Genomic DNA, 15,008 nt, shown 5'->3' with positions numbered 1-15,008 from the left:
TTGGGGGGGGGGGGGGGGGAAGAGTCCAACTTACAGCTATAGCACTGCTGAACAAGTGGGTTTCTACACCTGCTGGCAATTAACATACTAGTAAGCATTAGTCATTGGATGTAGCTGTGTGGGCAGAAAAAGCACTAGGCTTTTTATGAGGGGGGGCTGTCTCCATCCTGATTGCTACACTCTGTTCTCAGTTGGGCAACACACAGGCCTGATTTTGTAGGTCTTCTGTAATTGAAGTAGTGGTATCAGAATCAGTTAAACTATTTTTACAAAGACGAGTTTGCAGGATCAGGCCTCTTGCTGACATTGTTTGTGTTTTCTCCTCTTTCTGAGAAAGTTAACATGTCGGCTGGAAAAAATTATCTCCAAGGCACCTGAGAAGGCTGCTTCAGAAACACCCTCATGCTTAAAAAAAAAAAAAGACAGTTGTGTGACAGGTGAATTTGTGCTAAACTAAAAGGCACAAGAATTGCAAAGTGCCATGATATTTCCTTGGAGAAGACCAGGACAAGGTAGGGATTCAATTTTTTTATGGGAATTATAAAATGTAGAGGACCCCAGCATGATGTCTCCAGGCCTGGGAAGCACTAAACTTAGTACAGAAGTGTAGAAAAGGAGTGAATCTGGGTAGCTCTACATAACTTTAATAAAGGTTTTTGGAACTCTGCTTAGTGATCTTGGAAATGTGTGTGTTGCATCTAGATGTTACATTCCTCACTTTCAGGTGATATCAACAGAAATATGATCTGTTGGCATCCCTGAAACTTGCATTTCTCATCCTCCATATACTTAGAAAGATAGCATCATCTCTCTTGTATATAAAATACTTAAGGGTTTCACAATCACATAGGCAAACAGCTGCATTTCACTGGTGTTCTTTGTTTGCTGGGGCGGAGGGCAATAATCAGTGCAAAGCACACTAGACAGCAACCTGTGTGAATGCCAGTTTTGTTTTGTCCCAAACTACCAGGACAAACTTCATTCTTACAGAAACTGCTGGGGGATCTGTAATATCCAGAAACTGATAGGCTTATGCATTTTATTGCATGTATTTCTAGCTCTTTCCACAGTCTGTCATTCTCTGCCCCTCTTTCTCTAATAGTTAAAAAGTGTTTTAATATATGATTGTTTCCTTTTAAATAAAAGCAGTAAATTTAATATAAAATGTATTTTTAAATGGAGAAACTGCATGTGTGATGGTGGAATCACTGCCCAATAGACATTGGAGAATAGAAAAACTCAGGCATTGCCACCTCATTAGTCAGGTGCCTTCTGATGCAGGTTGTGTGTTCCTGTTTTGGCACTATCTCTTTCAGGCCCAGGTATTCATTATGGATGGTGCCAGATAAAACCTCTGCAGTTGATCTAGTCATTAGATCCAAAAAAAAGCCCTTGGGTGCCTAAAGTACCCTAGGTGGATTTAGACCCCTAAAGCCAAGTGAGCCACCCTTAAAATCTACTTAGTTGCCTGAGGCTGCCTATACATGTGCTGGTTTACATTCTAATTGGAATGCTCCAGTGTGGCCTCACTATCACATATATAAGCCCCCACACATTTTTAAATGTCTGGGAGGGGACTTTATCTAGATAAAGCATCCCACAGCCACTTTCAAATCCACAAGGGCTTAGTACACAGGATGGTGAAGCATTTAATTAGAGTGGCTTTCCAGGACCCGCTCCAATTAAAACATGCCCCCCCAGCATGTGTATAGGCAGTCTGAGTGTCTGAAGGCACTGAAGTAAGTGTTCTGGCAAAAACATTAGGCTCCCAAAGTTTAGCTACTGTGCATGACCAGAGGTGCTGCCATCATGCCAGTGCTGAGCATTCCCCTGCCAATTTCTCATTGGAAACCGTTTGAGATTCTCAGACATGATGTCCCTATGCTCAAATCACTTGAGGGACTTGATCTGGTAACTGTGCTCACAGCATGCCTCCCTAGCTGACTACTTTGAGTTTACTTACCACAAAGCATAGGAGACAAAGCAGTTTTAATTAAAACGTGATTCCCTTTTGCATGATAGATTAGTGGATCAATCACTCCACCAAGAAGTGGGAGATGTGGGTTCTAGGCTTTCCTTAGCCTCAGCTATATTTTCTTACATCTAACCACATCTTTTCCCCAAAACCAGCAGGGAGAAATGAGGGTGCGTGTTGTATGCAAGAAAAACACTTCCCCATGGGTCTGGAAATGTGACGGATGAGGGGGTGCAGTGGCAGTGTTAACTGCTGCAATTCTGGGAGCCACAACAATTACCTGTCACTGTGTCCTCCCCTCCCACTCACTGTCTGTTGCCAAATGTCTAGACCCATGTGGAAGCCCCCAAAATTAAGCTGATGTGCAGGGCTGGCCCATGTCCAGACCTGGCATATCAGATCCAACCCAACAGCACATGGCCTCAGACCCAGTGTACTGAGTCTGAGACAGTGGGCTGGCTCCAGAGCAGTGTACCAGGTCACACCTGGCATGCAGCCCCAAAATCAGCTCTGATGTAGTGGGGTCAGAACTGGCTGTGTGGCTCCCAGTCCCCAAGCCATCAGCCCTGGTGCTTAGTCCCCCAGCTCCCCAGTCCTGGTGCACAGTTCCCTAGCTCCAGTGCATACCCCAGCCCCTGAGCCCTGGTGTGCAAGCCCCACAGCCTCCCAGTCCTGGCATGCAGCCCCCCCAGCCCCAGTGTATGGACCCGTAGCTCCAGAGACCACAGCTATCAGGCACTTACCTTTTTTCCTTCTTGGGGGTCTTCTCAAAATGGGGTGTGTGTCATATTTGGGGAGAAAATATGGTATATCTTCAGCCCTCCAGGAGAGTTTCCCAGAGACTAGAATGGGGTGCCTATATTTTTCATCTCCCCTGTTGAAGCTCAGCCTCTGTGCGCTGAAGAATGCAATAGTAATGGAGCCAGAGAGAGAGTATAAGCAAGAGGGAGCCTGACTGAAGCACAGTGATAAGTGTCCTTGCTGATGAAAGGGAGTCCCAAGGCTGGATTCAGTTTCCAAAGCTGTTTATGCATTTTAGCCAATAACTCTTTAATGCAAGTTGCATAAAAGCAGTCTCTGGGCCAGGGACTAGAACCCAGGTTTTCTCCCTCCCAGCAAAGTACCTTCACCAGTGGGATAGTGTCAGGCTTGCTCTTGCTTATTCTCTCATTCAGGCGCCAACTCTTGTATTCTCTACTATCCTGTGGCCCAGATTCATCTTCTGATGAATGGGTGGCGAGTGCCTCCAGCTCAGACTAGCTGGTAGGCCAGTGATTAAGGCATTCTCATGAGAGGTGGGTGTTTACCTTCCTCAGAATTAAGAGGCCCCAAAACCTAGATTTTCAACTTTCTGGACAAATCTAGTAGCCACTAGGCTGTTCTACAAAAAGTGACCCCAGCTGATGCCTCCTCTACCAGTAGCTGTGTTTGGAAAGAGAAGGGGAGTTGCTCATCCATACCCAAATAGATGATGTGGGCATCTTTAGAGCAGGAGGGGATTTGGCCCTGTGTCTCCCCATCATGCCTTTGACCTATTGTGAGGTGCTCAAGTCCAGGGGAGCAGAGGTATTTCAGACACACACCTCTGTATCATTTCTTATTGGCTGGTTTAGGTGTGTCCCTCTCTTCTGCTAGGAGTCTTGTTCCTAGCCTCATTCTACCTATTCACTATTTAGGGGAAACTAGCCATCTACCACAGGTTTCTTAATGATGTGCCCAGAGCCAGGTGCCTGAAATCTGGGTATAGTAATGCTCAGTGTCACTGTTCCTAAGTCACTTTGTGGACCTGGGTCTAAGTGAGTCAATGACCTGTTAAAATAGGCATATGGATTAATCTCAGACCATGTGAGTAGCTATGTTCTGATTTATTAGAGGTACCCAGCAAAGGGGGAAAAGGGATACTTCACTGCAACTAATGTTCTAGGCAGTCCTTATTGTAGCAGTGCAGGGTCCTAGGGGTGGCCATGATCTCCCCTAGTGCCCCCTAGCATGCAAATGTAGTACTAAAGCACCCTCACATCTTGGATGTTAACAATGTATAAGGGAGGCTGCCTTTTGTCCCTTCTGACACTGATGTGTCCCGGTCCAATTTGGGTGACTTGGTGCACCCCAGCCTTATGGGCTATGTGTGGCTCCAGCCACCCCTGTACCATGCTCCAAGCCTCACAGATGTACCGGATGTTGTTTGGTGGATTTCCCTTTCCGTGCCCCACCGGCACTCTCTGGCTTGTCTTGCAGCCTGCTCCCCCACTGCCCACTCTGGGGCTGGGGTCAGTGTGCCCCTGAATGTTGTGCCCTCTTTGGCACCAGGGTCCCCATGCTACCATGGAGCCCCTACGAGGCCTCCTCCGACCCTTAATAGCCTCACCCAGTCCTCCAGTGTAACAACAACAAAAACACTATCATGCAAGCCCCTGGGCTATAACACAAAGATAAACCTCCTGACTAAACATTCTTCAAACCACACCACATCTCTCGCCCATTTAACTAGCAGCTGGTACACTCAGGGCCAATTTCTTTCCCATAGTCAGGCAGTACTCCTCCTTCCTGGCTGCCAGCAGAAAGAGAGCAAACACTCACAGCCTCCAGCCTGGGTCTTACAGTGGTCAGCCCTGCCCCTTCCGGTCAGTTGTCTCACCAGGTGTGGGCCCTTAGCTCCTCCTGGTTGCCCCTAGCAAGCAACAAGTGAGCCCATGCTGCTGCTTTTCAGGTAGCAGGCACCTTAGTGCCCCGCTACACTTATATTTAGTTTAGACACTGAATTGCACTAGTAGAAACATTTGTCTGGCTGTAATTTTGATAAGACTCTCAAAAAACCACAATTGAGATTACGGCCCTGTTGATCTCTGCTCTGTACAGATATAGAAAGGAAAAAATATTTGTCTTGTTGAAGGGTACTGGTTAGGAACTTAGGACTGGAAGGGGCATCTGCAGACAGTTGTTAACCAAAGGAATCCCCCAACTTGTTACTTCATAACTTCCAGTACAACTACAAGAAGCAACACCCTAAATACTAAAAACACCCTAAAACAAGCCAAAGGTTAGCTTGCCGGCTGGTTTTAGAATCCTGTTATGTTAAGTTTTGATAGAAGATCTTGCATTGTAGGTTACAGGATGATCATCCACTGGATTCAGGAAAAAAAATACCTGTTCTCTCCTACTGGAATGGTATTTCAGTTTGATGGATTAATGTGGGAAAAGGGTGCTATGTTATCTTAGTTCAGTGAAAGATGTTCTATAAAACCTAAGAGATTCCTCTGAAGTATCTGGTATTAGGTATTATCAAAGACACTGATACTAGGCAATCAATGGTCTGTTCCATTGCATCCCTGCATCATAAAGGATTTACTAAAAGGTCCCTTCTCTCACTGGAGACTGGTCAGGTCTCATTGTCCTGTGAAAGGCAGCTGTCTCATCTTTGACTCCATTGCTAAATCACCCTAGTAGGCCATCTCCTCCTAGTATCTTGTTTCTTAAAGTTACTAGTGGGTGCCTCTGGGTTTTCAAAGTAGGGCAAATATGAATAGAACTGGATGGAGAACTACACAATATGCTTGTGCATATGTACCAACTGTGTGTTTATGCTTTTTTTGTGCAATAAACAAGCAACAAACATTCTCAGTGTGCAAATGTATAACACCTGGAAAACTTGTGTCACCCACAGATTGTTTATTTCTCTGCTTAGCCCTCACAGGCATGAACACAGGGCTCTGCCTGCTGCTGGGGAGGGTACTGATGGTTCTTTGCAGAACAAACAAACAGCAGCTTTATTTTTAGATCAACCCATTATCATTTTGCTGTGATCGCACAGCCCCACATGTGCTTCCTTTCAGATCAGACAGTAGTGCCAGGAGAGATCATGTACTCTCAAGGTTATATTTTTCTATAGTTTATTTTTAGTGGCTGGTGAAAGGTGCTGCGTGAGCAGCCCTGGAGCAGGAAGTCCTTTCATTTGCACATCATTTTGTTAACCATGGTTTGTTTGGGGTTTTTTTTTTCAATTTTCCCAGTCTTGATCCCCTTTCACCCCACAGTTCAGGGGGTCTGGATTGCAGGTTGTGTGGACATACTCTGGCTGGCTCAGGTACCAGAAACAGTGTTGTGGCAGTGCAGATTTCAGTGCAGGCTGCCAAGCCCACTTGGGAACTTGAATAAATGCTCAGGTGTCTGCCTGTGCTGAGGTCTATGTTGCTGTTTAGTCCCCAACCTAGCTTGGAGACACCTGCATGACCTGCAAGCACACATTTGAGTTACAGGTAGGCTTATCCTCAAGAGATGTGATTCAGGTCCCAGAGGCACAAAGAAGGCAGATCATAGTGTAAGAGAATCAGAAACGCTATTTTTAAACACTTCTGTTGCTTAGAAAAGGGTCATATTGATTTTAGGGAGAGAGAAGGGGTCAGGACTAGTAAAACTGGAGGCAGTTTCCCAGTACCAAGGCTCTATTTAGCTTCTATTTAGCAGCTCTCCAAAGCTTGAACTGGAGGGGGTTCACTAGCACGTTTGTAAACAGCAGTGTTTCTGCCTGCACTCAGCAATAGGTGGTGATTAAAACATGTTAATTGACTGAGGTTAGACTCTTGTTTCCAATGTATCTTGAGCCCCAAATGCATGACTTATACGACTAGAAGAATGTTTTCCAAAGTCTTTAGCTATTCCTTTCCATTCTTGTTAATGCTTAGGGTTGGAGGGGCGGGGGTTAATTTTAAATTCCTTGCCCTCTATTTTCTATAACTGATCTTGGGATAACATTAGCTGACTACCTTATTTTTTGCATGGGGGGAAACATAATAGAGATGTAATCAACACCTAAGGTCAGTGAGAGTGAAGAACTAAAAGGGATAATTATATTTCTGTTTTCTAGGGTTCATAATGCAAACTTCTCCATGGCTGTTGTCACAGGAAGTAATATCTTAACGGAGGTGACCAGGCAGACCATAAGTTCCCTAATGAAATGCTGCACTTGGCCCCTGTGGTGGATATCTACAGGCTTAGACAATTACACTTTTAACTAATGTGCCAGACATAGCTACAAGTGCTTTCAGTCTATATCACTAGTACAACTGTAGTTTGGCTCTTAACAGATAGGAAAGAAGCCAATGTGAAAGTTCTGAAAAAAAAAAATCCTTCTCTTCCTATTGCTGTCCCCATCTTCCCTGGCTGTTTCTATTAAACCACACTGTGGAATCCCTTAGTGATTCATGGCCTGATCTGGAGGTGCCAGAATATGATCTCACTGTCCTACCTGATGCTTTTTCAGCTCCTGTTTGTACAGTCCCTACATGCTAGGATTGAAATTAATTGCTTGTCTGCCTGTCCAAGCCTGTTTCTGACTCCCAGGACCAGTGATTGCCATGAGGTAGTCTTGCTTTTTCCCAGCTACTTTCAAGCTTGGCTTCATGATAACGTGATCAGTGTGGATGAGCCCTATCAAACAGTGGCCCAGTGGTAGTCACGTGCCTATTATGGACAACGTCCCTGATCCTACCATCTCCCTGTCTCAGATTTCAGAAAGCTGGTGCCACAGGGATGGAGTGTTGCTCTTGCCATTAACCTGTGAAGACTTAAGTACTAACGAGACTGAGATTAGACTAAAACACTCAGACAATCTTTAATACCAAACTATCCTATCTGGGAATCTAGTGGGGCCTTAAGGTGTTTTGAATAAGAACTGAAGTGCACTGGCAGGGCTGTGGAGGGGGGGGGGCACTACCAGAATAACAGGGTATGCAGTTGATCAAGACTGAAGGGCATTGTCAGAGCTGTTCTAGGAATTTGGAGGAGCAGGGGTTTGCTGAAGGTTGAGATTAAAGTCTGTTGACAGAGCTGTTCAGAGAATACTTGGCAAGTGCCTGTGCTGGATCTTGAAGCAAGCTGGTGTTCCCACTATTGCTGCTGCAATCAGCATCATATTCTCTTGTGTTCATGGTTCATCTCATAAATCTAAAAATGTAAATTTCTGCATAAAACAGCATCACTATAAATAAATCCTATGGCTAAAAGAAGATTTCAGTGGAGGCTAGCTAATGCCACCAAAGTGATTACCCTTTCACGGCAAGAGCTTGACACCTTTTAACAAAGCCCAAATATTATCAAGTCTGGAAGGGAGCAGTTACTGTATCATGCCAGTTCCCTGCTGCTAGTAAACCTATGTTCATCCAATTTCCATCATACTTACCCCTGGTGTGGTAACCATACTCCTTCCCACAGCCCATTGTTGCCTGGCATCTGCAGAAGACCTATCTATATGTATGAACATTTTAAACACTGCTTTGTATAGCCCATATTTTCCCACATACAGCACACCCTGAAATAAAATAAATGCCTTGTTTTTGAAAGGCAGAATGAAGAAAAAAAGGTGTTTCCTTGTAATACCCAAGCAGTAGCTAAGGAGTTGAGCCTGTTCAATTTTCTCCTCCCTGTGCTTCCATGGAGATTTTACTTTATTGTTTGCCAAGTAAGCAGCAGGAACTATTCTTACCATATTGCTTTCATATGGCCTTCACCAAAACTTCCCACAGCTGGTTCTTAGAAATAAAAGGTGTGTGGTGTATGAGGAAAAAATATAGTGAATAGCAACAGTTCTCTATTACTGGGGGCCAGGTTTCTGCTACAGGTAACAGAGGAATGAAATAAAGTTTAGCATCTTGCCAGTTTAATGCAAGTGCTTGCTTGCTCACTCTCTATGTATGCATTAACATGTGCAATTAATTTGAAGCAATAAACTCTGGAGCAGTTTGAGCCAGAATAAACTATTTCTGGGTGCAGCATCTACACATAAGCCCAGGACAGCAGTGATTTGAGGCAGGGTGGCGGAGTTTACACTAGAGCCAGGGACATGGAGGTTCAGCCCAGGGCTCTGGGTGGTGGCATCAGGCCGCAGGGGGGATCTCTGGGGCACGAGGGTGCTGAAAGTGAAGAGCCATGTGACTAGGCAGCAGGCAGGAGTCTGGCCCCCTGCTGGCTTGTCTGACCAGGTGCAATTTACACCTATGGTCAGCATCTACATGTGTTTAATCACAGTTAATTACCCCACTGTAAGATAGTACTGTCCCCAACCCACAACAGTACTATCTTACAGTGGTGTTAATTAGTTTACTGTAGCCTAATAGCATCATGCATGTAGACAATGTTTTACTCTGCAGCTAATTAGTCTACTCCACAGTTAAGCTTATGTGTAGACACAGCCTATATGGAGTATTTATTTGTCCTGTCCCAAAGGGAAACTGGATCACAGTTTTCTGTTGAAAAATGTCAAACAGCATAGTTTGCATCAGCCAAGGGAGAAAACATACATCTATGTTGCAAAACACTTCTTGTCATAAGCATAATCCTCCCATTTAAAGCTGGCAATTTAGTTTCGCAGCTTCTCTGGGCTTCTTGGTCTGGTCCTCAGAGCCTCTCATTCCTGTTTCCAGCCTAAGTAGGGAAGGAAGAGAGTTATCTCTCAGCTGGCCTTCTCCCAGCCTCATCTTTCTATCGTCTCTCTTGTAAGCCCCTCATTCATCCCTTGCCTGTTTTCATACATGACATATTACATACATGTAATACCCATGTTGCCCCTCCACAAACACATAAAGGTGCTTTTTTCAGCAAGGCCAACAAAACAAACATGGTAGAATTGAGTCCGCCATTCTGGAGATTTGTTGAACAAAACAAAAGTTGGGAATGCTGGTAGAAAACAAACAGAAAGGGTTTTTTGTGGTGGGGGTGGAGGCATGGGTCAGAGCCTCCATTATCCTCTTAGCTATGTCAATTTTGACCATTTGAGAATTGGGTTTCACAGCTTTAGAATTCCTTTCTTGATTTCCCCCCCCCTTCCCCCCCACCCACAAGCTTTCAAGAAAAACTCTCTCCTGTGATGAGATGTGGCATGTAATGTGTTTAGGGATTTTAATAGAAATATTTGGTCAGGGTGGGAGGATGAATTTTAGGGTTATAGTAAGAAGCTACCTTTAACTCTGGGTTGCAAACATTCCACAAAGACCAGGTACGACCAATTGAACTGAAAAAATGTTCAACACATGAAGCAGAACTAGGCAGTGGCATTTTTCAGTGATTCTCTGAAAGAATGAGAAAAACCCAGATACAGGGAGACTGTTTTGAAAAGCAGCTGCCTAACATGTCAGCCCGTTCCTCATGTTCCCGTAGACATGTTGTGAGGTGATCCATTAGGACTTCCTAATAAATACCTAATTTGCACGTGTGGATAGAAGATCTGCACAGGCAGCTGTGTTTCTGGTATACATCACAACAATTTCCCACTGGCCTATACAAAGCTACTGTGTAGGTATAACTGCACTTCTTTCCATCAGCCCCTTCCAAGCCCTTTAATTAATAGCAATAGGTGAACTGCAAAAGTGCCAGCACTGAGATATTAAATCTTGAAATCTAGATGCTTACCCTAGCCTCTTGGGACTGCTACACAGATGGGATAGAAATCTTATCGGCATTGGCTTTGGTGAGATGACTGGGACTTGCTCACTGGTTGGATACAACACTTGAACTTCTTATCTCATGGTATATTCTGGCATTTTTCCTTCCAGTCCCATCCAGAACCAGGACGTGCAGATGCAACACAGCAGAAACAGATGTGTGCTCTTTGCACAAAAGTTATGCAAACATTTCTGAACTGCAGATAGGTTCAAGGCTTAGGGCTCAACTTGAGTTCTGAGGATAGATGTGGGCATCTGTATTTCCAGATCTGAACCTGTTCTGTGACCAAGGGTCTTCGACCCTGGGGTGTTTGTTTGGCCCATGACAGAGAAATAAAAGTCTCTTGAAGTTTAGCTCTGGCTCCAAATTTCAGCTCAGTTCAAAATTCAAATCCAAGCACTAGTTTTATCCATATCTCCATTCCAATCTGTGTGTTTGGGTCCAAAGATAATGAGCTGCAAAATTCAGCTCTTTTCCAAAGTTCAGATTTAGTCTGGGCTGAGGTTTTGGTAAGATCCACCTCTTGTTTTGAGCAAAGGTTCAGCCTGCTTCCTATTTATTCTGAACTGGGTCCCTTAATCCCTGTTTCTAATGTGACCTGGCACAGGATTCAGCATTGTGGTAGATATTTTCATATGTTAATTTTCCAGCAGCTGTTCCATATTTTGAGCATAAAATCACCATTTTCCCTTCAGCCCTGCTGTTGCTTTTGGATGGGTGTATGTGGAGGTGCAATACAGTTCTAGCACAGAGTAGGAAAAGGCAGTAAGTTTTTTTTTTATGCACCACAAAAAAAGATGTAAGGAGTTATAACAGGGCAGGATGCACAGAAAGCATTCTTTTTGGGACAGTCAATTCCTACAGTCACCATTTGTAACTCAAAGGCAGAAAAGTTTTACCCCACACTTCTAATGTGAGGAGGAATGGAAAAATAAACAGCTGCTGCTGTCCCAGGTTGAATCAGGAGCTTTTAATTCTTCCATTAATACTCAGTGTTAAAAAAAAAAAAAAGAGCACCTGAGTTTATTGGATCTGTCCAGCAGGGCCAGACAAAACTCAGTGTCCTGTCCCAACATCCATTGAATCCTGATTCTTTGGACATTAGGAATGGATCCTTTGGTGATGATTGTAATTGTGGTTGTTCCAAAACCCTGGTGAGAAGCATGGACACTGCAATTGGGGAAGTTTTAAGGGAGGCATATGTTACTGCCGTGTAACAAGAATCTTATTTCAAGGTAGTACTGAGCAGGATTTACTTGGCTGAAGACGGCTTTGTGTGTGTTCTCTACCACTCCCTCCAGAAGTCAGTAGACTCACTGGGTAGGGTAAGCCAAATAATTTCTTGTGGGATTAATTTCAAGGATGTTTTTCTCAGAATTTAAAAATGTAAAGGAAGTGGAAATGTGAACCCTTGACTGTTTTGCATGTGTATCCATGCTCAGACCTCCACAGGCCCCAGGGAAAGACCTGGCAGCTGATCCAAAGCCTGCTGAAGTCAGTGGGAGTCTGCCCATGTTTAAAAATCAGAACCAAAACCAAAAACTCTACCAGGAATTCTGATTTTTCACAATTCACATGATTAGACTTACTCTGTGAAGAGAGAGAGAGTAGAGTGAGCAGTCCTCGGGCTTATTTTCTCATTGTCTTTTCTCTTTACATTATTATTTTGCACTAGGAATATGTTATCGGTAGATTCCCAGGACTTTTTAGTTTTTAGGCTCAAGAGAAGAGCAAATCTCTCTGCCCCAGAATACAGGCTATTGCTGTTTCCAAAATCCATTTGTATATTTTCAATGGATTATATAGTAACCATGTTAGATGCTGTGTGTCAGTGCTCAGAGCAGTGAAATTCCTCCCCCTCCCAAAATAGGACAGAGTTCCAAACCAATGCCTGTGGAACAATGAAGTGATACCCCTACCATCTTTTCTACTAAATAATCACTCTAAGGACATGCTTGCAAGAGGAGTTTACCTGCTATCTGTGGTAATTCAGGCAAAGACAGTGCCTTTGTAACGTAGCAGGATAGAGGCACAGAATAAAGACCCATGAAGTTTGAATTCACAAAGGTGATATATGACACCTGACAGTAAGGCTCAGTAGGTCAAGTGTATGCTCCTGCCTGAAGCTGTGTTCCCTCTAAATTGTTTGGTCCTGCACCTACATCCTAGTATCTTGATGCACTTTGTGAGGGGCAAAATTTAAAGTTGGGTGCCTAAAGTTAGATATCTGATCCCTATGAGGTCTTCACGTAAATGCAGGTACTGGACAGTTCCCCTTGATTTCAGAAGTAGCTGTGAGGGTTTGGCACGTCTCAGAAAATCAAGCTGTAATTTTAAATGTTTAAATATGGGTAACCAGACATGGAGGTGTTTAACTATGCAGTCTGCATTCTAATACCACATCCCTAAAGCCCCACAAGCCAGACAGGGTGAGGCAGGGGATGCAGAAAGAAACTTTAATCTAGAAGCTTCCTAATTTTGGATGGTGGAAATCAGAACATAATTTTAAATGTAGGATTTTCTTTAAAGTTTTTATATAATGGGTGGGAGGGGAGGGCATGAAAGAGCATGCCTCCTCCCCTTTGCCCTGAAACAGTGTTCTTGTTATGCTGAAGGCAAGCTTAGGTAAATACTGGGGCTCAGTAATTATACTTTAGCTCTCTGTCAAGGATCATTTTATTCAGGGTGTATAGTAATAAAACTGCCTTTTACTTATCCTTGGTTTCAATCCAGGATCTTTCAAGTTGAATCTCTATTTTGCCCCAGGATGCCTTATTAGCAGGTTCCCTATCAGACTAATCTGCTCCCTTCTATGCTTCCCAGAGAGCTCTGGCCCTCAAGTGACAAGAATAGGCAAGTCTGATCACTGCTTTCTTTGTTCTACAGGTGATAATGAACAACGTGTTTCTCCTGCTCACGCTAGTGATGATGTCACCTTCTGCCTCTTTTGTAAGTAAAATGACCGTATCTCAAAAGTTGTGGTCACTGAGAATGCCATGAGACATGCTATAGCATTTTGGCAGACAATACTTTTTGTAGAAAACTTGAGGTGGAGTCTACATAAAACTTGTGATGTGATGATATTCTACTATATTATATATAGAGCTGGAGCTTACACTCAGCTGACATGCATATGATATGTTGTCCATGCCTCTACAGAGGTGATGGGCCCCATGGACAGATCTAGGATTTTGTAAAGTGGGGTGCAGATGTTGTGGTGCAGCATCACATATCATACAACACATATTTTAACAAGTTAAAAAGAAACAAAAGCTTTACTAATAAGGCAGTGGCCTAAGGCTATATCATTCATTTTAAGATAGAAGCAAGAACAAATACAACTTCATTGGAATGTACATTAATGTGTTAGATCATACATTATGTATTAAAAACCACAACAAAATAGGCCAATAATCAAAAGATGTTGTTTCTTTAGTTTTATAGTTATTGGAATTCAATGTACATCTTTTTTCAGTTTCATAAAGAAAAATCTAGCTTTTTGAGTATCTTGAGAGGGCATCCAATACTTCAGTGAAAGTTATTCCCATGCTTGCGTTAAGATTCACCTGAGTTAATTGTTCCACATCTGGGTTAATGTTTTTTGCTAGAGTTGAAACCAGTCTGCAGGGCTGTGAAATGAGAGTTACATTACTAGGAGCAGCTAGCGGGCAGCACAATTGAAAAAGAAAGGAAAGCTTGATTAGTGGAACATCAAAACATTATAAAGGAAAGGGTTATTAACACCGTGGAATGAAAGGTTTAGAAGGAATCAAGCAGTGGTTCCCAACCTTGGGTCATGACCCAAATGAGGGTCACAGGGGCAATGCTGCACACACAAGACAATCTGCGCCATATGCCAGGAGCTCCCCTGTCCCCAGGCCGCCACCACTGCCGCACTGCACTCCCAGCAGTGGGTCACGGGGAAAAAAAAGGTTGGGAACTACTGAGGTAGAGTATAATGAGCCATGAAATCAATTCACTCCCTGACTGCTGTCTGGATAAAAATGCTGCTACCATTGCCCGGCATTTTTTTCAAACTTTGAGTGGAGCAGAAATCAAAGAAAAGTGCAACTGCACCACTGCATCCTGCCTGGATTCATGTCCCCATACACACTGTGGTATACACACTGACAATTTAAGAGGGATCAGAAGTTCCATGAGACTAAGCAATCATGAGAGATGTTCAGTAAGTCTCAGTGTTATCATCAGCAGAGCAAGAACTCTCAATTTTTTGCTCCACAGTGACTGACCACAGTGGGAGATCATCATGGTTTAATGTTCTAATGTCCAGTAGAGGACAATGGTGCACATGCATACTAGCCAGTGCTTTAGCAAATGCATAACTAGCTGGAGGTATACAATCTCTCTTCCTGCTGCTCTTAACCCAGGTATTCTTGGAAGAGACACAAAAGGCTCTTACCAAAAAAAGGAACATACCACATTATTGCATGCAACTGTGATATGGGTCAATTGCAGATCAACCCTTCAGACAGATTCTTTCTAATATTAGAGACTGTATCCTGCAGGCAGTGACTTCTTTCAAGAGTATGTACAATGGATGGGAATGACAGTTCTTTACTCGGGGGGGGGGGGGGGG

At 43.6% G+C, this 15,008-nt stretch overlaps 1 protein-coding gene and 1 long non-coding RNA gene across 11 annotated transcripts in view; one reads left to right on the top strand and one right to left on the bottom strand.

Moving 5' to 3' along the window:
* Positions 1 to 13,361, bottom strand: part of LOC109298817 — a 16,341-nt gene extending 2,980 nt beyond the window's left edge. Inside the window, exons 1-2 of the long non-coding RNA XR_002097702.1 lie at positions 13,296 to 13,361; positions 6,981 to 6,986 (exon numbers count right to left, since the gene is read on the bottom strand). This is a non-coding gene — a long non-coding RNA (uncharacterized LOC109298817). The remainder of the gene's footprint in view (positions 1 to 6,980; positions 6,987 to 13,295) is intronic.
* Positions 1 to 15,008, top strand: part of PAPLN (papilin, proteoglycan like sulfated glycoprotein) — a 75,419-nt gene that overhangs the window by 823 nt on the left and 59,588 nt on the right. For 9 of the 10 annotated variants that reach the window (XM_019519112.1, XM_019519113.1, XM_019519111.1 and 6 more), the window contains exon 2: positions 13,298 to 13,360. In XM_019519112.1, coding sequence (XP_019374657.1) covers positions 13,298 to 13,360 — 63 coding nt within the window. Of the gene's footprint in view, positions 1 to 248; positions 513 to 13,297; positions 13,361 to 15,008 lie in introns of those variants that run through there. The other variant, XM_019519105.1, reaches the window with a different exon arrangement.

This window comes from Gavialis gangeticus, unplaced genomic scaffold (genome assembly GCF_001723915.1).
Source record: "Gavialis gangeticus isolate Ggan-Ray unplaced genomic scaffold, GavGan_comp1, whole genome shotgun sequence".
NCBI classification, from domain to species: Eukaryota; Metazoa; Chordata; order Crocodylia; family Gavialidae; genus Gavialis; species Gavialis gangeticus.
Note: the sequence above shows the minus strand (reverse complement) of the source record. Positions and strands in the feature narration are given on the sequence as shown.